Source organism: Budorcas taxicolor, chromosome 25 (genome assembly GCF_023091745.1).
Source record: "Budorcas taxicolor isolate Tak-1 chromosome 25, Takin1.1, whole genome shotgun sequence".
NCBI classification, from domain to species: Eukaryota; Metazoa; Chordata; class Mammalia; order Artiodactyla; family Bovidae; genus Budorcas; species Budorcas taxicolor.
The window spans coordinates 9,784,248-9,809,564 of record NC_068934.1 but is presented as its reverse complement, the minus strand read 5'-3'; the positions used below and the strand labels follow the sequence as shown (position 1 = coordinate 9,809,564).

The 25,317-nt window shown below is 41.0% G+C and overlaps 1 protein-coding gene across 1 annotated transcript in view; it reads left to right on the top strand.

Annotated features, from left to right (window-relative positions):
• The first annotated feature begins 19,423 nt into the window (after positions 1 to 19,423).
• Positions 19,424 to 25,317, top strand: part of HIKESHI (heat shock protein nuclear import factor hikeshi) — a 32,736-nt gene continuing 26,842 nt past the window's right edge. Inside the window, exons 1-2 of the mRNA XM_052662159.1 lie at positions 19,424 to 19,620; positions 21,776 to 22,013. Of these exons, the coding sequence (XP_052518119.1) occupies positions 19,591 to 19,620; positions 21,776 to 22,013 (268 nt within the window). The 5' untranslated portion in view covers positions 19,424 to 19,590. The remainder of the gene's footprint in view (positions 19,621 to 21,775; positions 22,014 to 25,317) is intronic.

Genomic DNA, 25,317 nt, shown 5'->3' with positions numbered 1-25,317 from the left:
CCACATTTGCCCCAAAGAAAAGCAATTGTGTTTCTTTTAGCAGTAGAAAATTGGGGAGAAGCTGGAAACCATTCTGTGCTCTGTGGGGAGGAGACCAGAGTCCCAAGAAATGGGTTAAGCAAGGACTAGGACACGACAAGCGACTTAGCAGCAGCAACAGGATGTAGCATTAGGGTAGAGGTCTAAAGAATTAATGGTCACCTTGTCCAAACATTCTTGAAGAAAGTGCTCACTTGAGGCAAAGGGGACAGTCATTCTGCTTAATCTCATCTTCAAACTAGAATGAGGTAATCTAGGATGGTAATTTTTAAACCTAAAAAAAAATGCTACCCACAGTAAAACATAGACTATATATAGTATATCCCAATCACACACACATAAGTTCCATGAGTCAATCACACAAAAGGTCCATTAAATGATACACTTTACATGTATTCTGAGTTTTTCTTTTTTTCTTGTAATTTTGTTGAGACTCACTGCATTAATTTCACAGCTCGATAATGGATCTCAGTCCACATTTGGAAACACACTGATCTACAGGAAATGAGTCTAGATGGTTTTTACCAAGGAGACTGGGAGCAGGACCCACATTTTACAAGCAAAAGTAAAAAAATGCTACATGGTCTCTTTAACCACTGAATGTATCTCTAACCCTGTAAAGTTTGTAACTTCCCCTACTTTCATTTATCACCTGTGGGTTTCCCCTGTTGTGATTTGCAGAAGATGACTGTCATTTTGGAATTGAGTTGGTGGATTTCTGAAGAGATTCTTGGTACTTTGTGGTTATTTTCTGATGTAGAGCAAGACTTCGGATGTAAAAGCAAACTCATTTCACTGTCCTCGCTTCAGTCACCCCAGACTGATGCGGAATGTGTTGGGTTGGCCAAAAAGTTCATGCGGGTTTTTAAGCCACATGGAGAAACCCGAATGAACATTTTTGGCTAACCCGATAACAAGTTGGTTGATTTCTGTGACATTTTTGTGTGATGAGTGAGGGAGTGGGCATTTGCGTTTAATTCTAAAGCCATTCAATCATGGGTGGCCAGAAAATCCTTGTGAGAAATGTGTAGCACTGTATTGGCCATTATTTGATTTTTTTTGGATGCAAAATCACTTTTTAAAAAGTATTTATTTTTAGCTGCGCTGGGTCTTTGTTGCTGCATACAGGTGTTCTCTAGTAGTGGCAGACGGGACTACTCTTGGTTGCGGTGCGAGGGCTTCCCATTGCAGTGGCTTCTCCTGGTGGAGCCCAGACTCCAGGCCCTCGGCCTTTGGTAGCTGCGGTACACGGGCTCAGTAGTTGCACTCCAAGCTCTAGAGCACCAGCTCAGTAGTTAACCGTGCACAGGCTTAGCTGCTCTGCAGCACGTGGGATCCTCCCAGACCACGGATGGAACCCATGTCCCCTGCAGGACCACCAGGGAAGTCCACAACGTCACTTTTTAAACTGCTAAAATTTTGCATAAAAAATATTTCTCTTTCTGAAAGACTAGTTGCAAACCAAGGTTTCATAATCCCAGCTGTGAGTAGCTTACCTATCTCACTTCATTGTTTGCCTCAAGTCCCGGAATAAAGCTGGTTGCCACAGTGGTTGTTAACTCTTAGAAGTCAAAACCCTTTGTGAAGCACCCTCTAAAATAATAATTTATTACCTTTGCCTTAAAGTATGAACTCCTAGTAGACAGGAGAGAATCACTTATCGATACACTCAAGTGGCCAGGTGTGCAAAGCATTTCATTAATCAGGTCACTGTATTAACTTGTGCCCTGCGATGGTTGCCACATGCTGGGCTGTGAAAAGAGTGTGTGCACCAGACTCATTACAGAGTATATGACTTATCTCTGAGTCTCAACTTGAGAGAGTCAAATTCAGTATTTGAAAAAAAAAAAACTCACCCAGGTGATCCTGATACACAGATTGTGCTTACCTTAAGCCAACCCCCCACAACTTTCTATAGTCATCTGAAACTTTCTCATGTGGCTAACCAGTACCTCCCAGACGCATGTTCAGCGTTACTGGCCAAGTCACCTCTGTATCTGGGATTTAGCACTGTTTCTGTCCGAGGTCTCAGACTGGGACCTGACTCAGCTTCCTGCCAGGACTCGCCTATAGCCTTTCTCTCTCGTCTTCTGGGCCACAGCCAAGATCAGGACATCCAAGAAAGGCAGCTGCCAATAGGCTGGAAGTTGGCAGGGACAGTTCAAGTCCCCACATAGACGGGTCTCTCTCTTCTCCCGGGCCAGGGGTCCCCCACTTAGCCAACGTCCTTTCTCTTTTCTTCTGGTGACGTTGAAAGGCTTGGGCAGAGGCTTTCCAGGAAGTCAAGTTGTTTTCTGCATTTGGTTAAATGTTGATAAAGAATTTCTCCTTTCTGAGTTACTGCCTCTCTTCTATTTCCCTTCATATTATCTCTTGTTGAAGCTCTCATTTTAGCATCCCACAGAAATGCACGCACTGTTGTGTTTTCCTATGTTATGAAATCAGTGCTAGAGGAAGAACTAGTGAAACACACAAGTGTTTCCTCATTTTTTAAATCTTAATCTCAACACACTGGCTCATAGTAGACATTCAACAAAATTCGGAATGAATGAAAAACGAGCTAAACTTCTCTGGTGATCCAGTGGTAGAGAATCCACCTACCAATGCAGGGAACAGGGGTTTGATCTCTGGTCCAGGAAGACTCCGCATGCCATGGGACAACTGAGCCTGTGAGCCACAAATACTGAGCCTATGCACTGCAATGAATGAAGCTAATTCACCTAGGGCCCCTGTTTCACAAGAGAAGCCACTGTAATGAGAAGCCCATGTACCACAACTGGAGGGTGGCCCCTCTCACCCCAAGAAGGTCCCAGTGCAGCCAAAAAATAAGAAGCAAAAAAATTTTTTAGTGTTGAGAGAAAAACCAAAACCCAAGAAAAATGAGCTAAGAAATCTTTGCTTAAGTGAATTTCTAATGAGTTTCAGGCATATGGACTACAAACACACACACACAGAAACACACACTCAGTTTATGAACAGAGACACGAACACCACTAAGCCTATATAAAGTTGTCCTGGGGGGCGGGGGGAAAGATTTGTGCATCACTGGCCTTGATATTCTTAACTCCTAGCACATACAATGCCTGGCTTCTTCTATTTTCTTTAACAATATTTTCCAAACTTTAACATGCATCAGAATCATCTGGAAGGTTTGGTAAATGCCACATTGCTGTGCCCCATCCCAGAGTGTCTTATTCAGTAGGTTTGCGGTGGGGGCCAGAGAGTTTGCATTTCTAACAGGATCATGAATCTGTTGATGCTGTTGGCCCAGGGACCACACTTTGAAAACCATTGAATTTTCCATCATAGTAGCTGTACTATTAGTTGAGTTCTGACCATCTTATTCCCTACCATGTACTATGCTAAGTTCCTGATATGAATTATTTTACTTACCATTCAACAATCTCATGAAGTGTAAATTATCGTCCCAGTTTTACAAATGAGGAATTGGAGGAGTAACGTTGTTAAATACTTTGCCACAGAGTCGTTAAGTGGCAGGCAGGGCTGAGATGTGAACTAATTTCTAACTCCAGGGCCCCTGGTTATAGGCATGATGACAGACAACATAGTTTATGTGTTTTAAGTAAATATCTGACGATGTGCAGACCAGTAATTTCTCAGATGGATGCCCAGTCATATCTACCCCTGGACAGCTACCAAACACCAGCTCTACTGGAGCAAGGGGCCTGATCACCCTTGTTCCTTTATTCCTTTTTTATATCTAGAGCCTAGAAACAAGCTCTCCCATAGTAAGTGCACAATAAATGGATACTTGTTTAAAAATTAGTGCATATTTAAAGCATCTAGTTTTGGCAAAAAATCCTTTTCTGAATAAAGGAAGAACATGTTCGCCTGTACAGACTGAGTGTTCAGATTCTTGAGTAGGGGTGGTAGGCATTTACTTTACTCCAGCTTTAAGACCTCTGAATGGGCTTCCCTGGTGGCTCAGTGGTAAAGAATCTGCCTGAGTGCAGGGGACATGGGTTTGATTCCTGGTCCAGAAAGATCCCACATACCACGAGACAATTAAGCCCACACACCACAGCTACTGGGCCAGCACTCTGTAGCCCGAGAGCCACAGCTGCTGAAGCCCACGTGCCTAGAGCCTGTGCTCTGCCACAAGAGAAACCACTGGAATGAGTTGTGGTGAGCCGCACTAAAGGGGAGCCCCTGCTCACTGCAACTGGAGAAGGCCCGCATGTAGCCACAGAGACCCAGCGCAGCCATAAAATACATTTTAAAAGAAATTGTCATTTAAGAAGAAAAAAAAAAGACCTCTGAACTAGAAAGCTCTAGTATGTACAAGATTACACAGGTTGGTGTTTCTCAAAGGGCAGTTCCCGGACCAGCAGCATTAGCATCAGTCGCAAACTTGTGTGCTTCTGCTGCTGCTGCTAAGTTGCTTCAGTTGTGTCCGACTCTGTGCGACCCCATAGACAGCAGCCCACCAGGCTCCCCCGTCCCTGGGATTCTCCAGGCAAGAACACTGGAGTGGGTTGCCATTTCCTTCTCTAATGCATGAAAGTGAAAAGTCAAAGTGAAGTTGCTCACTCATGTCCGACTCTTAGTGACTTGCCTAGGGGCTACCAGACTTAGCAATAAGATACAGGATGCCAAATTAAGTTTGAATTTCAGAGAAAACAATAAATAATCCAGTACTTAACAACTAGCATGTGTGTGTTCAGTTTCTTGGTCATGTCCGACTCTGTGACCCCCACGGACTGTACAGACCACCAGGCTCCTCTGTCCCTGGGATTCTCCAGGCAAGAATACTGGAGTGGGTTGCCATTTCCTCCTCCAGGGGATCTTCCTGACCCAGGGATGAAACCCGCGTCTCTTGAGTCTCCTGTGTTGGCAGGCAGGTTCTCTACTACTGTGCCTCCTAGAAAGCCCCATGTACAACATACTTATAATTGAAAGTTATTCACCGTTTATCTGGAATTCACATTAAAGATACTGGCAACTCTTAACTGGTTAGAAATTAAAATTGTCCAACTCCAGACCTGCTGAAAAAAGGCTGGAAGCCATCAGTGTTTGAACATACCCTATAGTTGATTCTGACAAACCTGAAAGTTTGAAAACCACTGGTTTGTTGACCTAAAGCAGGCTCAGCCGAATCTGGCCAGCAGTCCTTGGGGTCAAGTTTTCAGGACACAGCCACACCCTTCATTTTACTTATTTTACTTACTCTCTCATGTATATACTTTTAAGTTCCCTGCCCTCTTGGAACTTATATTCTAGTTGTGGGTGGTTGTGTTAATTCTATCTTCAGCTTTAATTAACAATGAAGTCAGCTAAAATTGGCTTAAACAATAAAGGAATGTATTATCTTGCATAACCCAAAGCACAGAGAGAGGGTGGTCTCTGGGGCTGGTTGGTTCCACAAGTCTTGGTATTATAAGGGCATGTCAGCACAAAGAGCTTCCGGCTGAGGAAGCCCAAAATATTTGCTACCTGGCCTTTTACAGAAAAACATTTATTTGACCTTGACCTAAAGAGAATTTTTTCAGTTGACAGAAGCACGTCCTCAGCCTTCTCTAACAGGTGCTGGAAGCTGGGACAGCACAGACGCTGAGGTTCTGAATTTATGGAAAAGTCCCTTCTAAGTTCCCACGCAGGCACTGGTGTGGTCTTTAGCTCCTAGTGGGGAAGGTGGCAGAAGAGGGGTGGATGAGCAGATAAAGGAGAGTGCCTAGTGCCAGAACACCTGGCTGTGTGCACCCTCTGCTGGAGAGTTGGCAGAATATTCTGGAACACAGACCATCTCAACAAACGTGCAGAGAATCTACTATCCGCAAGGTACTGGGGAGCAGAGTCTTGTTCCTGAAGGGTTCACTGTCAGGAACAGTCAGGCTTGGGGACTTCCCTGGCGGTTCAGTGGCTAAGATCCCATGCTCCCAATGCAAACTTCTCAGGTTCGATCCCTGGTCAGGGAACTAGATCCCACATGCTGTCACTAAAGAGATCGCACGTGCCACAGCTAAGACCCAGCACAGCCAAACAAATAAATAAATATTCAAAAGTATAGTCTTCATAATTAGATCTTTATGAAATCTAATCAAGTGTCAAATGCAGACATACTCAGTGATTACTGATATAATTCCATTCGTTCAGCAAATGAGATGCTTCAGTTCAGTTCAGTTGCTCAGTAGTGTCCGACTCTGTGACCCCATGAACTGCAGCATGCCAGGCCTCCCTGTCCATCACCAACTCCGGGAGTCCACCCAAACCCATGTCCATCGAGTTGTTGATGCCATCCAACCATCTCATCCTCTGTCGTCCCCTTCTCCTCCTGCCCTCAATCTTTCCCAGCATCAGGGTCTTTTCAAATGAGTCAGCTCTTCGCATCAGGTGGCCAAAGTATTGTAGTTTCAGCTTCAGCATCAGTCCTTCCAATGAACACCCAGGACTGATTTCCTTTAGGATGGACTGGTTGGATCTCCTTGCTGTCCAAGGGATTCTCAATAGTCTTCTCCAACACCACAGTTCAAAAGCATCAATTCTTCAGCACTTACTAGAGGATAGATGCCGGGCTTGTCACCAGAGATACAGCAGCAGACAAAACAGACACGTGCTCTGCCCTCTTGGAGCTTATATTCTAGTGAGAGTTGTGTTCATTAGAACATCAGCTGCAACAACAAAGTTATTTTTATCTGTTTACTCTGCCTTCCTGATTGTGCTTTTTTCTCAGATTGTTCTCAGGTTGTTTCAAGATGATCGCTACAACTCCAGGTGTCATTTTCAGATATATCAAATGTAGAGAGAAAAAGTGACCAACTTTTCGTGCGACTTTCTTAAGACCAAGAAATCTTTCTCAAAAGCTCCCAGCAGACTTCCTCTCAGGTGTCGCTGACCAGAATTGGGTTATAGGATTGGTCCTATAACAGTCACTGCCAAAGGAATGGAAATTTGTCAATTAGATTAAGCAGGGTCTTCTTCTGGGTCTCCTGTGTCTCACAGAGGAGGGGTTCCTGAACCAAACTGTGGTTAACAAGGAAGAAGGGGGCAAATGGATGTTAAATAGATAACTACCAGTATTCATTATAGGGAAGGAAAATTAATCAATAAAAAGTGATTACAGATAGTGACAGAACTCCATAGAAGTTAGCTTTTGCTACATAACAAAACATCTCAAATTTATTTATCTTATGATTCTATTTGGGCTGAGCTCAGCTGAGTGGTTCTTCTGGTCTTGACAGGGTTCACTCACGTGTTTGATCAGCTTCAAGTCAGGTAGCTCTGCTCCTGGGGCTGGACTGGTTGTTGGCTGACGTAATGAGGCCAGATGTCTCTCGTCATCCAGTGGGCTATCCTTGGGCTGTTCCTGCAGCAGACTGACAAAGTTCTAAGAACTAGAGCATCCGCTTGCAAATATTTTTGAGGTGTGGCCATGGAAATGTCATAACATCACTTCTGTTGTATTCTTTTGCTCAAATCAAGCAAGAAGGCTAAGAGGGTAAACAGACAGACTCTGTCTCTGGAAAGTCTTACTGCAAGATCATGGACACGGGAAGAGGAACAATATGTGCTATTTTTGCGATCTACTTGGGTTGGGAAGATCCCCTGGAGGAGGGCATGGCAACCTACTCCAGCGTACTCGCCTGGAGAATCCCATGGTCAGAGGAGCCTGGCAGGCTACAGTCCACAGCGCTGCAAGGAGTCAGACACAGCTGAAGTGACTTTGCATGCACGCATACACAGGCGATAAGATGAGCAACAGGAGAAAGCCATTAAGATCTCCCTTCAGGACAGAACTATTATGTGGAAAGTTTCAAACCACCAATATATCTTTTTCTGAGCTGAACTTCTTGCACCATATGATTGTTATTAATGATTTGTTTTAGGCATCAGAAGTTCAGAGGCTGTGATGCTGTTACTGAAAACAATAATGTAAAGAGGTAAAGGCTCATGGAATATTCACTGATGGTAATTTTAAAGATTATACAGTCCACTTCCTTTTCTCACTTTTCTAAAATCAGATTTTGTTATTAATATAATATACACATATATACAATTTTAAAAAATCAAACAGGGTAGAAAAGTTTTAAGCAAAATACAGTGGTTTTCTGCTCATGATCTATTCCCCAGAAGCAAGCACTTTCAACATTCTTAGCTGTTTCTTCTTGTATTTACCCTGTTGCTGCTGCTGCTAAGTTGCTTCAGTCGTGTCCGACTCTGTGCAGCCCCATAGACAGCAGCCCACCAGTCTCTGCCATCCCTGGGATTCTCCAGGCAAGAACACTGGAGTGGGTTGCCATTTCCTTCTCCAATGCATGAAAGTGAAAAGTGAAAGTGAAGTTGCTCAGTCGTGTCCGACTCTTCGAGACCCCATGGACTGCAACCTACCAGACTGCTCCGTCCATGGGATTTTCCAGGCAAGAGTACTGGAGTGGGTGCCATCGCCTTCTCTTTTGTTGTTGTTCTATTGCAATTGCTGTCCTATCCTGTTTCATTCATTAGTTTTGACATATTTTGACTATGTTAGAAGAGGATTTTAGCTATCACACACATGTCCTTTCTTTTCTCTCATCTTTCTAAAAAATTGATTTCCTGAAGCATAGTTGATTACAATGTGTTAATTTCTGTTGTATAGTAGTGATTCATCTTCATATTATTTTTCCATTGTTCTCCCATCTTCTTAACATTGTCTAGTTAACCCACATTTGGAGTTTTTATTAAGATAGTGGTGACAGGCTAAATAATGCTCTCTCCAAATAGCCAGGTCCTAATCCCTAATCCTAAATAGTCAGGACCTGTGAATGTTACTTTATTTGGCAAAAGAGATTTTGCCAATGTGATTAAATTAAGGATCTTGAGATGGGGAGATTATTCTGAATTATTTCATTGGACGTTAAATGCCATCACAAGTATCTTTTTAAAAGGGAAGCAGAGTGATATCTGACAGAAGAGGCAATGTGAGGACTGAAGCAAGAAGCCCCTCTGCTGACTCTAAAGATGGAGAAAGCCAAGAACTCAGCTCTAGGATCTGGAAGAGGCAAGACAACAGATTCTCCCCTAGAGTCTCTGGATGACAACTACAGTCTCGGTAACAACTTGTTTTTGGCCAAGGGAGATTGATTTCAGCCTTCTGACCTCTGGAACAGTAAGAGAATGTGTGCTGCTTTAAGCCACCAAATTTGTGACATTTTGTTACAGCAGCCATACAGAACAAATACATTCACGTAAATATTGTTGGGTGCTAAGTCATTTTATTGGCACTGGCCTAGAGAACTGCCTCTTTTTCAGCTTTAGTATGAATATCTGACTTAGGCTAAGGTTTCCTCCATCTACCATCTCCAGGAAACACCTCTCTGTATAACTTTTCATGTTGTCAGACGTGTCAAATAATTGATTCATTTTTTTTCTAACTGGAAAAAAAAAAAATCCCTCTCAAGAAGTTCCTGAATTGGGTGCTCCGGGGATTATCTACTGGGACTATTTTGCCATCACTTTTGAAATTCTCTTTATCCTTCTCCCTAGTGGAATCTCTAGTGTTCTCAATCTGGATCTCATCTGACGTCTTTCTCTTTATTGTTTCTTCCCTTGTTTGGAATGAGCGCATCCAGTAACTTAGTGAGAAAAGGATATACAGGAGACAATTTTTTTTATTTTTTTAGATTTTGCAGGTCTGAAAATATCTTTAGTCTGTCCTTGCATGCATGTTCAGTCGGCTCAGTCATGTCTGGCTGTTTGTGACCGCATGGACCATTGCCCGCCAGGCTCCTCTGTCCATCTAATATTTCAGGCAAGAATACTGGAGTAGGTTGCCATTTCCTTCTCCAGGGCATCTTTCCTGGCCAGGGATGGAACCCGAAGCTCCTGTGTCTCCTGCATTGTCAGGTAGATTCTTTACCACTGTGCCACCTGGGAAGCCCTGTCTGTCCTATACTTGGATTATAATTTTGGATGAATATTGAATTCATATAGGAAATAATTTGCACTCAGAATAATGAAGGCACTTTTATCTTTTAGCTTTCAGGGTTACTACACAGAGGTCAATTCACTTTGGCCTGCAATCATTGTATATATATTTTTTATTTTAGTTTAATGGAATCTCTATTTACTTCCATGTTCTGAAATTTCATGAGGATGAGCCTTGGTGTGGGTTCTGTTTATATTGGTAGGTAGTCAGTGAGCCTTTTTTCCTTCTGGAGAGTCATATCCTACAGCTCTGGGATCTTAATAAATAGTATTTATTTGATAATTTACTGTCCAGTGTTTTTTTTATTCTTTCAGGAATTCCCACTAAGTCAAATACTGAGCCTCCTATACTGATCTTCTAATTAGATCATTTCTGTTTTTATTTCCATTTCTTTTGTTTTCCTCTCTTCTCTGGAAAAGTTTCTTGACCTTATCTTACAACCTTCTAAAATCTAAACATTGTCTTTTTAGCCCTCGTGATTTTAAGTTCTATGGGATTCTTTCTTGTTCTCTGATTTTCCTCTTTTATAGCATTCAGTTTTTATTTCAGTGACACAATCTGTTTCTCTCTCTGGATAATACCTACAGGGTTTTATTAAGTTTTTTTTGCTACTTGCACTATTTTGTTTCTACTGAAATTGCTCCCCTGCTTCCACTGCCCCAAATATTAATTTACCTTGGTCTTTCTCTTTCATGATAGGGAATTTCCTCATATGTGTGTTGATCCTTAGAGGCATGTTCTATTTATTTATAAATAAAAAACGTGGGGAGGCTGTTTACTGGAATGTTTCACTATTTATAGGCAGTCTGTCAATTTTGTCATTTTAGATTTCAAGATAGCTGTGTCTCTGGGGTGTTGAGTTTTTCCTGAGAAAGATGCTTCAGTCTCCTACCTGGAGAATATGAGCCTTGAGGTCAGTATTGTAGAGTCAGGCAGGGGGAGACCTTCATGGAATCTCCCTGTCCCCACTCCAGGACTAAATACTTGCTTATAGGTACCTTTACATGAGGTTGTTGTTATTTTAATACTATTATAAATGGTACTGATTTAAAAAATAGTTTTATTGAAATATAATTCACATACTATACAATTCATCTATTTAAGATGTATAATTCAGGGAGTTCCCTGGTGGGCCAGAGGTAAAGAGTCAACATTTTCACTGCCACGGGCTCAAGTTTAATCCCTGGACAGGGAACTAAGATTTCACAAGCGGAGTAATGGGGTCAGAAACAAAAAACAAATCCATTTTATCCAACAAACAGTGGTTTAATAAAGAGGAGTTTCTTTAAAAGAAAAAAAGTATAATTCAATGGTCTTTAGTATATTCACAGATATATGCAAACATCACTAGTGTCGATTTTATTAACAGACCGTTTTCATCACCTCAAAAAGTCCAGGGGAGGGTGAACAGGGCAATTGTTCAACAGGCACAGTGTTCCAGTTTTGCGAGATGAGAAAATTCTACAGATCTGCTGCAGGACAAGGTTATCAGCTAATACTACTGTTGCTGCTGCTACTGCTATGTCGCTTCAGTCGTGTCCCACTCTGTGCGACCCCATAGATGGCAGCCCACCAGGCTCCCCCGTCCCTGGGATTCTCCAGACAAGAACACTGGAGTGGGTTGCCATTTCCTTCTCCAATGCATGAAAGTGAGAAGTGAAAGTGAAGTCGCTCAGTCGTGTCCGACTCTTAGCGACCCCATGGACTGCAGCCTTCCAAGCTCCTCCGTCCTTGGGATTTTCCAGGCAAGAGTGCTGGAGTGGGGTGCCATTGCCTTCTCCGAATACTACTTAAAACTAGTACGCTTAAAAATAGTTACCACTGTTTCCTGGTGATGCAGAGGGTAAAGCGTCTGCCTGCAATGCTGGAGACCTGGGTTCAGTCTCCGGGTCAGAAAAATCCCCTGGAGAATGGCATGGCAACCCACTCCAGTCCTATTGCCAGGAATATCCCATGGACGGAGGAACCTGCAAAGCTTTCCAGTCCATGGGATCACAAAGAGTCGCACACTACTGAGCAACAAACCCATAAGGCTTAGCTATTCACAACCATCTCCACATCCACACCTACCCCAGCCAAAAGGAATTGCTAATATACTGTCTTTGTAGATTTCTCTACATACTTCATACGGGTGGAATCACATTTACTATACGAATAATTTTCCGTTGTACAACATACCACATTCTGCTTATCCGTTTAGTCATTGGCCGACATTTGTTTCTACCTTTTGGGTATCATGAATAATGTTGCTGTAAGCATTCACATACAAGTTATTGTGTGAACATCTGTTTTCACTTCTCTTGAGTATACACCTAGGAGCAGAATTACAGGTCATATGGCGGCTCTATGTTTAATCATTTGAGGAACTGTCAATCTGTTTCCTAAAGCAGCTGCACCATTTCACATTTCCACTAGCAGTGTATAAGGGCTCCAGATCTGTGCTTCTGACTTTCTGATTCTAGACTTTCAGAGTGTGTGAAGTGTATCTCCTGTGGTTTTTATTTGCATTACTCTAATTACGACTGGTGTCCAGCATCTTTTCATATGCTCCCTGGCCATTTGTATATCTTCCTTGGAGAAATGTCTATTCAGATGTCTATAGTGAATTGAATAGAGTCCCCCCACCCCACCCCTGAATATATGTCAGTCTGGTAACAGTGAATGTGATCTTTTTGGAACTAGGGTCTTTGCAGATGTAATCAATTTAAGTTAAGGTCATACTGGATTAGGGAGGATTCTAAATATAATGAATGAGGTCTGTATAAGAAGAGACACAAAGACACAGAAGGAGAAACACAATATGAAATGGAGGCAGAGTTTGGAATGAAGGGTCTTAAATCAAGGAATGCCAAGGACTAGTGGCAACTACTTGGGCTTTGCTCAAAGCTCAGTAGGTAAAGAATCTACCTGCAATGCAGGAGACCTGGGTTCGATTCCTGGGTCGAGGGGATCCCCTGGAGAAGGAAATGGCAACTTACTCCAGTATTCTTGCCTGGAGAATCCTGTGGACAGAGGAATCTGGCAGGCTCCAGTTCCTGGGGTTGCAAGAGTCAGACAAGACTTAGCGACTAAACCACAACCACTACTGCTGGCAACCAGTAGAAGTTAGAAGAGAGGCGTGAAACTGATTCTTCCTCAAGCCTCCACAGGGCATGTGGCTCTCTTGACACCATCATGACTTTTAGACACCAGAATTATAAGAGAATACATTTCTGTTGCTTTAAGTTACCTATCTTGTGGTAATTTTTTATGGCAGCCATAGAAAATTAATACAAGATCCTTTGTCCATTTAAAAATTGGGTTGTCTTTTTAAACTGTAAAAGTCCTTTATCTGATCTAGATACAAGTCCCTTATCAGATATACAGTTTGTAAATACTTTCTCCAATTCTGTGGTGGTTGGTTCACATTTTTGATGATTTCCTTGGAAGCACCAGAGTTTTAATTTTTTTTTAATTAACAATTTTTATGAAATTCAGATGATCTATTTTTTTGGCTTTTTGCTCTTACTTTTGGTGTTATATCTAAGAATTCTTTGCCAAACCCAAATTAATGAATATTTACTCCTGTTTTCTTCAAAGAGTTTGATAGTTCTAGTTTTTACATTTAGATCTTTGATCTATTTTGAGTTAATTTTTATATATGGCATTAGGAAAGGGTTCAATTTCATTATTTTGCATGTGACTATCCAGTGGTCCCAGAATCTTTGTTGAAAAGACCTTTCCTTCCCCAACAGAATGATCTTGGCACTTCTGTTGAAAATCAGTGGACCACAGACAAAACTGTTTATTTCTGGATGCTCAGTTCTATTCCATTGTTTAACACACTGACTTTTGTCCCAATACTGCACTGTCTCCATTATCATTGTTTTGCTATAACTTATGAAATTGGAAAGTGTTAATTCTCCTTGCTCAGATGCTCAGTCGTGTCTGACTCTTTGCGACCCCGTGGACTATAACCCACCAGGCTCCTCTGTCCAGGAGATTCTCCAGGCAAGAATACTGGAGTGGGTTGCCATTTTCTTCTCCAGGGATGTTCCTGACACAGAGATCAAGCCTGCATATCTTTTGTCTCCTGCACTGGCAGGTGGATTCTTTACCATTATTGCCATCTGGAAAGCCATTAATCTTCCTAGTTTGTTATTTTTTCAAGATAGTTCAGGCTATTCTGGGTCTCTTGCAATTTTTTTATAAATTTTAGAATCAAATTGCTAACTTCCACAAAAATAGCTGAGATTCTGATAGAGCCTTCATTGAATCTATAGACCAATTTAGGGAATGTTGCCATTTTAATAATATTAAGTCTGCAGATCCATGAAAATGGGATGTTTCCATTTACTTAGATATTTAACTTCTTATTTTGTTTTTTAGGTAGCTTCTGGAATGTTTTACTCTTTTTGATGCTTGTGTGTAAGTGGAACTGTCTTATTTTTAGGTTTGGATTGTTCATTGCAAGTGTTTATAAATATTGAATTTTGTATATTGATCTTATATCTTACAACTTTGTTGAACTTGCTTGTTACATCTAATTGTTTTTTAGTAGATTCCTTAGGATTTTCTATGTACAAAATCATGTCATAAATCGAGGTAATTTTATTTCTCAATTCCCAGTCTGGATGCCTTTTATTTCTTTTTCTTGCCTCATTGCTTTAGCTAGAACCTCCAATACAGTGTTGAACAGACATGGCTGGAGAAGCCATCTTTGTTTTATTCCTGATCTTTGGAGGAAAGCATTCAACATTAACCATTAAGTATGATGTTAGCTGTGGGATTTCAAGCTCTTTATCGGCTTGAGGAAGCTGTCTTTTATTCCTAAAAGTTTGTTGAATTTTTATTTTAATCATGAAAGGGTTTTGGATTGTTACATAAATTTTTAAAGTGACCCTCCTCCCCTATATGGATGACTTAGTAAGAGATACCCCTCTCTGCATGGATAACATAGAAAAAGGCACTCCCCCACCCTCCAACTGGATGTTTTGGAAAGCCACCCCCACTCTGGGTGGCAGTCCTACATTAGTGTGAGCTAAGTGCTCCTCTCTCACAGGTACTCTATTTCAAGACCTAATCTGCACAAGGCAGCCTTGCCCCACAATCTTTTTTTTCCCCCAGTATCTGGTTTCCTAGTGCCTGGGGCCTCTCTGATTCAATTTCTTCCAGAGGTTTCATACCAGTGGCTGAGGTGTTGAAGATGGTCAGATATGAAACCCGACGTCGATTTTAAGCAGTCTATGTGCTTCAGTCTACCGCCTTACCATTGCCTTCTGTGGCCCCTGGTATCTACAACTCCTCAACTTCTTTGGTGTTTATTATCTTTCTCTATAGGTACTTGAGTTTGACCTTCTGTGGTGCTAAGTTATTTGTCTTTCCACTGATAGCTTTGTGACTTGAAGTTACACATATCTCTTAGTTCAAAGGAGGAGTTTGTGCTTTTATTTCTTGTTCTTCCTGCTTTAGAGAAGAAACTTTCCTTAGAAGAAGAGAAAAATATTTTTGCCCTTGGAATCAGAATTCAACGTCCTCATTCTAGAAGTATGGAAACCTATCACCTAAAAAGATAAATTACCTACCTCATCCCTAGGCTAGTTAATGGAAAAGGTAAAACCAGAATTCAGTTCCCGACTCCCTGGCCAACACTCAATTATGATTTGTTCTTAGTCCACAGAAGCATATGTAGTCTGAAAGCTGGTAGGTACCTTTGAGGTTCTAGGTCAGTTTTCTCAAGTTTTCTATGAATCTCCTTAACAATATAAGTGGATATCAGCATTGGTTAAAATATCAGTGTGAATGGGAGAATTCACTATCCCATGCCTGCCTATTCTTATCTCAGAGAGTTCTGGTTATTGGAAAGTTTTTTTTTTTCCTCTGAAACACTTTTCTTCACTTACATACACCGCATCTACTTCTACTCCTTTAATTACCAAGGACTGTTGTATTTAAAAAACAAGGGACTTCCCTGGTGGTCTAGTGGTTAAGACTCAGTGCCTCCATTAGGGGGCGTGGCTTCCACCCCTGCTGCAGGAATTAAAATACCCACAGGGTGCACAGTTGCGACCCAAAACGTAACAAATAAAAATAAGATAGTATGGTGAACAGAAGGCTGATTTTCATAGTCTGGAGAAAGGATACTAAACTCATTGTCTCTAATTCTTTGTCCAACCTAGAAGTAGACAGTTCACCAGCAAAATGGAGAAAAAGCTCAAATCCCAGATAACAAAGGTTAGGCCAATTAACAAACAGCAACCGTAGTTTACAAAAATCTAACTAGTTCTCAATCAATTAGATAAGATTGGCATGTAAGAGAAGGAATGACTAATTACAGGTGAGTCATAGAAAGATTTCTGAAGAAAATATTTGAGCCAATTGGAAGGGTCCATAAGGAATTTCCAAGGAAGTATTATAAAACAAGTCGCATAAGCACATAAAGGTTAAAAACTGCAAGTGGTTAAGAGAATCAAAATACACAGAACACATAGTCACAGTATGTAAGAAAAAACCTGGCCTTCCTCCCACGCTGCTTCTTTACTTTCACACTACAACCACACTGTTTTTCCTACATCAGGCAATTCTGTGACACCAGCTCAGTCCTACCATTCAACCCAATCCTGACTCACCTGGAGATAGTATCAAATCCCACAGGTTAAGGGCTCAGCCCCTCAGTACCCCTCTTCAGATGCCAATCACAAGTAGTTAGTCCCAGGTTACCCACAACTTCTGTTCAACATAGCTACAAAAAAAAACAAAGACGGTTTCCATACCTTCCTCCCCTTGAATTTGATTATTGACTGGAACAACTCACAGAACTCAGGGAAACACTTACTTATGTTTACCAATTTACTAACAGTTATGATAAAGGATAAAGATGAATGGCCAGGTGAATAGATGCCTAAGGCAAGGTTTGGGAGTACAGGATCTTCTGTCCTGGTGGAGTTGAGGTATAGCATCATGGTACATGGACATATTCATCAACCTGGAAGTTCTCCAAACAGCATACTACTGGAATTTTATGGAGGCTTCCTCATGTCAGCATGATCCATTAATTCCATTTCCAAACCCTCTCCCCTTTCTATAGAATGGGGGGAGGGCCTGAAAATTCCAAGCTTCTAATCAGGCTTCATGTTTCTGGTGATGAACTGCCATCTAGGAGCCACTCAGGAACCTACCCAGAGTCTCTCATTAGAAAAAAAGATGCTCCTAGCACTCATTACTTGGGAATTATAGGAGCCCTATGTAGGAAACAGAAGGCAGAGACCGATATATTAATTTATTATTTCAAAGGGTACAAGATGGGTATGAATACATGAAAAATTAAGAAAAGTAGTAACTGATTCTGGATGTGGTGCTGGAGAAGACTCTTCAGAGTCCCTTGGACTGCAAGATCAAACTAGTCAATCCTAAAAGAAATCAACCCTGAATATTGATTGGAAGGACTGATGCTGAAGCTGAAACTCCAATACTTTGGCCACCTGATGCAAAGAGCTGATTTATTGGAAAAGACCCTGATGCTGGAAAATACTGAGGGCAGGAGAAGAGGGTGACGAGGATGAGGTGGTTGGATGGCATCACCCACTCAAGGAACATGGGTTTGAACAAACTCTGGAAGATAGTGAAGGGCAGCGAAGCATGGCGTGCTGCAGTTCTTGGGATTGCAAAGAGTCAGACACAACTTGGCAACTGAACAACAACAAATAATCTGGCTACTACTTTACTACTTTACATGTAATAACCTTTATAAGAACCTTATTACTATCTCATTCTATACATGGTGAAAAGGAGGAAAAGGTAGTGTTAGGTTAGCTGGCCTAAGATTATAAACTAATTAATGACAGAGATGGGCTCTGAGTCCAGACAGTTTGTCTGCCTGTCATGAAATAGTCTCATATGAATGGCCTTCTTATTCTGAAGATTCTGGGACTTCTTAGGTAGAAAGCTGGAGACACTGGTAGAAAGATCCTCTTCTATCTATTAATCTTTGGCTTGGCTATTCAAAGGAGTATCTGAGACAAAGACACATGGTCCAAGTCTATGGTGCTGGAGTGGAGACCAGAGGACTACTGTTCCAAACACTCTGATCCTCCACATACAACCTGGGATAGACTTGGTGGTGCCTGGTGGACTAAGCTCAGATATTTCAAGTTGAGCAGAGACCTTTGCAAAGGGGATATTTTATTTTCCTATCAGAGAGGAAAGGGAACTGAAGCTGTGAAACGCAGGAACAGTATTGGTGGCAGTCAGTACTTGACACCAGTTCTTCTGGCTATGAACCTTTTCTGTAAATGCACAGACAAAACAAAACAAGACATTTTATAACAAAGCAGCCTTTAGTTAAGTACTGCCAAGTTCTAAGGGCTTAAATTCATTTAACCCTCACAGCAACCCTAGGAGACAGACACAATTATTCAAGATGCCATTAAAGTACAAGGATATTACTATACAACTTGCTTGCAATTTTTTTTACAGCAAATAAATGGAGGAGCCAAGTGAAGTTGTAAAGAATTACAATAAAATTGTCAATAAGTACAAAACAGCTGATTAAAAATCAGTAACTTTCAGCTAACATATAGCAGAAAGATTTATCAAGAGGTTGTCAACAATGGTCCTTCTAGTCAAAGCTAAGGTTTTTCCAGTAGTTATGCATGGATGTGAGAGTTGGACTATAAAGAAAGCTGAGCCCCGAAGAATCGATGCTTTTGAACTGTGGTGTTGGAGAAGACTCTCAAGAGTCCCTTGGACTGCAAGGAGATCCAACCAGTCCATCCTAAAGGAAATCAGTCCTGAGTATTCATTGGAAGGACTGATGCTGAAGCTGAAACTCCAACACTTTGGCCACTTGATGCGAAGAACTGACGCATTGGAAAAGACCCTGATGCTGGGAAAGACTGAAGGTGGGAGAAGGGGATGACAGAGGATAAGATGGTTGGATGGCATCACCGACTCAATGGACCTGAGTTTGAGTAAGCTCCGGGAGTTGGTGATGGACAGGGAGTCCTGATGTGCTGCAGTCCATGGGGTCGCAAAGAGTCGGACACAACTGAGCAACTGAACTGACTGACTGACTGATAGCAGAAACTCGGATTTGAATCAGAACTTGGATTTAAACTCCATCCCTGAGTGCTGTGTTAAGATTTGGGGCGGGTCACTCTGGGCAATTTCCTCGCCCACAAAATGCAGATAATAATAACCAACTCACACGGTTTTTGTAAAGATCCAGAGAAATGATTGTAAAAGAGCAATGTAATCGCTGAAATGTTATACAAACGTGAGCAACACCTCCAGCCTGCTTTGAAAACGGTCATTTGAGTGCGGACTACCAATCCAAAGGGCAAATCCTCCGCTCTCCCTTCCTGGAAGCCCACGCAGGGCTTCCTGGGACTTGTAGTCTTAGCTGGAACCGGCCCACCTGTCTAAAGCCCCGGAAGTACTCGTCGCCTGGGAGGCGCGCTGGTTAGGAAGCGGGGGGTCAGAGGTCGCGGAGGCAGAAGGCGTTCCTGCCGCTGGCCTCGTCACTATGTAGCTGAGGGGCAGGAGGCCTACTCCACGTTCTGGAAGGTTCTTGGGCTCGACTACGGCAGTAGCCCCAGGACTTCTAGTCCTCGGCCTCGGGTCCCTGCCGGCCGAGCGGAGTCGCCGCCGCCATGTTCGGCTGCTTGGTGGCGGGGAGGCTGGTGAGGAAAGGGTCGGACGGTCTTAGGAAGGGGGCGACCCCCCAAGGGCGAGGCCACGGGGCGTGGGGGTGGGGTGCGCCGCGTTCGGTGAAGACCCCTCCGTCTGCTTTCCGGCGGAGCGCGTGAGCGTGGTGGCTGGGTTTGCGCCCTTCTTTGCCCCCAGCGCTCTTGATAGTAGTCCCAGCATTCACTGCCGCTTCTTGAGTGTGCCTTACCCTAGGCAGCGCACGCCTTTTGTTCACTGCGCTTCATCTCAGCCTCCTTCGTAGCGCTTGTTTGGCACCGCAAACTTAAGCCGTAACTCGTGAGGTGGTGCTTCTCATTTTCATTTTGCAGTTGAGGAACTTAAGCTCAGTTGACAGTATAAATACTCGCTTGAGCTCAGAAAGGGGATTCGAGGTAAATATTGGCATTTGATCTAGCCTGTAGCGTGCAGCCTGTCGAAGGTTAAGATGCTCGGTCAGTGCTTAACTTCTGGGTCCCTTTGGAAGGGCTCGAATAAAAATAGGCTTAACATAATTTGAAGTTGATTGTTAGAAATTCGTGAAACTTAATCGGGACCCGTGCCTGTGATGACTCCAAAATGATGTGAGCAGCGAGTTTCCTTATTGGTTAAAAAAGAGATTGCCCCCCCCCCCCCCCAAAAAAAAGAGAGATCGCCTTCCTTGATGAATTGTTAGGTAAATAAGATAAGTACCTGAAATTGTTGAGGAATCATCTGGAGGGTGAATCTTGCTTGTCTCCGTAGAAACCATTCAGATTCATTTCGGACCTGATTCTTTTTTTTTTAACCAAGAGTTCTTTTTATGTTTTCTCCCTGCTTTGTTAAATGTTGCAGCTTCTTTGTTAAGTTTTCGTCAATTTGTTTTAAACAATGTAGTCTGTACATAGTGTAAGGAACTAGAGAGATAAATTGGAGATGGCTATCCTCAGAAAATTTATCTGTCCCTTAAATGGCTGAGAGGTGCCTTTTGGCGCTGGTAGTAGATAATACTGGTAAGAAGTTTGGATTGCACCTGCCCCTGATAGGAAAAATGACAAGCCCACCCGCGGAACTCAGATGAATTTCATTAATGAATGATCTTTAAAATGTGTTTTTCTGAAGAATAGGCCCTATGGAATTCGTGTTGTTAACTAATTTGCAGGGAATTGAGTTCCAGCAGTGCCTTTGTCTATTTACCTAATACCTGGTCTCTGTAATGGATATCCAGGAGGGGTTCGTTGATGGCAACATTTTTTCACAGAGTTTGACTCTTAATTCTGCAGTGTTTGAACATGTTAATAGAAATAAAGGGCAAAGAGACCTAGAGTACCTCAGCACTTAACAATATTATTTTACTAAAAAAGACCATCTAATCTAAAACTAGGAAGTCAATTTTCATTCCTTGAAAACTTTTCTTAAGTAAACGAGGTCCTTTTCTACCTCGGGTTGAGGATTAGAGTGTCATAATACAAATTAACAGAATGTCTGGTGCTTTTGACAGTTGACATTAAGAAATGTTTATTTTGCTTGAGGATTTGTACATACCATAATTTTACATGCCTTTAAGATTGTGTGCATGCCAAAAACTGATAAAATTGAATTTAATACTAATATGGGCAGTTGGGTTTATGTTCTTTCTTCCTTTGTTTTATTCTCTGTATTTAAACTGAAGGTTAGTAATTTGGGGGGTGCAAATATATTTTAGTGAGTAGGCAAAATGACAAATAGGGAATCTGCAAATAATGAGGATTGACAGTAACAACTTCTGGATTGCTTACTCATTTTAATTACCTGGAATTTCTTTACCTTCAAACTAGAAGATAAGGCTTTCATGGTGTGGTGTTTTATTTTTATAACATTTTGAAGCTGTAGTGATTTATTATGTAAGTAAAGTCTTTCTTGGGCACTTCTCAAATAATTTAGTCATGATTTTAAAAGATTGCATTCATTAAATCATTTTCAGCCTAGATATATGTTTTTAGGTTTTCTATTAAAGTTAGCACTCTCTGGTGTATTTGGTAATTCCATAGTTAGAGTATCAGATTCACCCAGTGTTAGGCTTGACATGATGACAGTAGTCAACTGTATCTTTTAACAGAGCTTACAGCAACACTAAAAGGGCTTTAGTAACTTATCAAACTATTGCACTAAGGTGAGTTTCTTATTTTCTAGGTGCAAACAGCTGCACAGCAAGTGGCAGAGGATAAATTTGTTTTTGACTTGCCTGATTATGAAAATATCAACCATGTTGTGGTTTTTATGCTGGGAACAATCCCATTTCCTGAAGGAATGGGAGGCTCTGTCTACTTTTCCTATCCTGATTCAAATGGAATGCCAGTATGGCAACTCCTAGGATTTGTCACGAATGGGAAACCAAGTGCCATCTTCAAAATTTCAGGTCTTAAATCTGGTAAGAATAATAAATTAGTTTCACAGTTAAACTTTTTTCTTAAATAGCATAGCATAGAATATGGCTTTTTTCACTTTTCATTATATTTTTCTGAGTGTTAAGGTAATATGTAACATTGTTTAAAAAAAAATCAGGTGATACACATTTGAAAATACTCTCATCCTTTGCCCCGGAGAGAACCAGTCACTGTGATTCTTTTTATATGGTGTATACCTTTATAAAGAGATATTTTTGAATGAGAGGGTGTTTAATGAATAATGAGAGGAATCTTCTCAAATTTGTAGTATATATACATCAGTGTTTAAACAGGTAAACCAAGTAGACTTGTGTAAGAAATACGAGAGTCCTTTTTTTCTATGAAGATTTTTGAATTCTTAGATTTGATTACCCCTTCAATGTTGTGTTGGTTTTATTGACATTACAGATGCTAGATCTTAGAGGGACAAATCTTATTTACATGCTTGAGGTATTTTGTGTAGAAACTGAAAGTAAAACTAGGTACATTTACTCCCAACGGATGTCGAGTTCCTTTGAAAGTCTAGATGAAAAGAAACATGGAAAGTCTTAGATTATAAATATATCTTCTCCTAGAAGTAGTCTATAGAGTCTAAGGAAAAGTCGTATTTTAGACAACATGTTTGGACCATTGTTTACAAGGCTGAAAAGTAGTTGTGTATGTTTGTACAAAGTCCTGAGAGAATCGGTAAAGGGAGCGACTAAGTAGGCAACCCTTAGTAGGTTGGGGAAAATTTCTGGGCGGAGGTGATATTAAACCTTTTGAGAAGATGAGTAGGTGTTTGTCAGGCCTATGAGAGGCCTATTGGGCATTCTTTTCTAGGTGGAGGTAATATGGATATAATGATAAAAGTTTGAAATCGTGATTTGCTCAGAATGGCACAAGGCATGGGGCATAGGCTGCAGGCATGGGTCATGAAAGGCTGAAAAGCTTTTGAATCACACTGACTCATTTGAATTTAATAGGTTAGCGAGTTTTAACATGCTTTGATCATAGACCTGTTGGGTAGTGTCAAAAAAGTATGTGTAATATAAGCATAGTGTAAACACTAAAAAATTTGCATGTACTCTGAAGCCCATGTGTGTCTCGCTCATAAAGGCTTGTCCCTGTAGTTGTAGAGGAGCCAGTGAACAACTGAGTAGGGGAATGATAGGGTCAAATTCTGTTTTTACCTTGAGGACTATGAATAATGAACTGGAGCATTTTTGGTCAGATGATGAACTGTTAGCTGCTGTTATTTATATAGTTGAATTTCTGTGAGGATAAATGGGAAACGGTAATATTTACAGCTAAACATGGTTTAGATTGATGGTAAAGACTATCCTGTAGATTTAAGAAACAACAAATTCCTGCAGTCCTTCTGAGTGGGGGTTCTCTGAGATAATTATTCCTAATCCCTAAGGAAGTGGTTCTTAAAGCATGATTCCCCTACCAGCAGCATCAGCCTGGAAACTTGTTGGAAATGGAGATACGTGGTAGGACCCCAGACGTACCGAATCAGAAGACTTGGCTGGAGTCCACGTTTTTCAGTAGGTTTCCTAGGTGTTTCTGTTGCCTTCTAAAGTTTGACAGTCATTGTCCTAGGACATCCACTCTATGTAGTAAATTAATGCCTCTTATAGTGTGGTATTGATTCTGAAAACTCTTTGGGAAAATTAAGAAAATGGTCTTTCTAAAATCACCCTCTGTGACTGTGCCTAAAAATAGACACTCTATAAGTAGGAAAAAATATGGACAACTTGGTACTCTGTAGTGAAATCACTGGATGGTAAATATATAGAGAAACTAATAAAGGAACCAGAGAGAAGACAAGTCACTTGTAACTGAACAGCAGTTAGTTCAGCAGATTTATCAACAGCATGAGTGAATGTAAAAAAATCTCTAGTATTTCAAAGTGCCGAGGAAAAATGACATAACCCTCATTGGTTATTGTCAATGTACAGTGAAGGAGAAATGAACGTTTTCAGGTGGAGATGGAGAGTTTGCTACTGACAGACCATTGCTGAAAGAACTGCTGAAGGTAGTTGAACTTTGATGGAAGGGAACTGAATCTAGAATGTGGAAGAGGATGAAAGACTCAAAGTTAGCAAAGAAATTGGTAAACATATGGACAGATTGGGACAGTTTGATTATATAAAACAATACAGTAAATAAATGCATAAGAATTGATGGAGGTAGTAGTCTGAGTAAGCTTTCTGAGGTCCTATTGTTTAGAAAGAGTAATAAAATTGATTCTACTTTTAAGTAGTTCTGTTAAAATTGTAAGGAAAACTTAAAAAAAGGAAAGAAAAAGAAAATGCATGGTATATTGAAAACAAAGCTGTGGGAATAATTTCACATATATCAGTTATCAACATAAATGTAAACAGAATAAACTTACCAGAGAAAGCATGGAGACTCTGGGATGGGATTTCTTTTAAAGATAGCGAACAAATAATTATGGTGATGTTTATCAATAATGCATCTAAAACATTCTAATGCAAGGACCCCTACTCCCCTGAAGCTGTCATAGATGTGTTTAAGAAAAATGAGACTAATGCAGAAGCATTATCAAGGAATAAGAGGTTCATTCCTTAAGAATGAGATCATCACTAGGAAGACTTAAATATTTCTAGGAAGAAGTAAATGTCATGAATTTGTGTATAATATAAAAGATAACCTCAAATATAGAGAACTTTATAATCAGTATTTTTAACACACCTCTCAATAATTAATACATCAAGTAAATAAAATAGGAATGAAAATTTAAATAAAGAATTAACAATCTTGGGATGCTGTAGAACCCTGAAACTAATAATTAGATCATACACATTTTTTAAGTACACAGAACATTTTTGAAATTTGACCTTATAGCAAGTCATGATTGTAGCTAATTGGAGATTATCACTGTGCAGCCCACAGTGCAGTCTAATTACAAACCAAAAGATAAAGCATTGTCATGTTTAGAAATTTAAAAATATTTTAAAGTAATTAAGTGGGTTGCAGAAGAAATAACTGTGGAAATTAAAATTCTACAGTCAGTTCAGTCGCTCTGTTGTGTCCGACTCTTTGCAACCCCATGGACTGTAGCATGCCAGGCCTCTACAGAATAAAACATCACATCCCTTGTGGCTCAGCTGGTGAAGAATCCGCCTGCAATGCGGGAGACCTGGGTTCAATCCCTGGGTTGGGAAGATCCCCTGGAGAAGGGAACGGCTACCCACTCCAGTATTCTGGCCTGGAGAATTCCATGGACTGTATAGTCTATTGGGTCACAAAGAGTTGGACACAACTGGGTGAGTCCTTCTT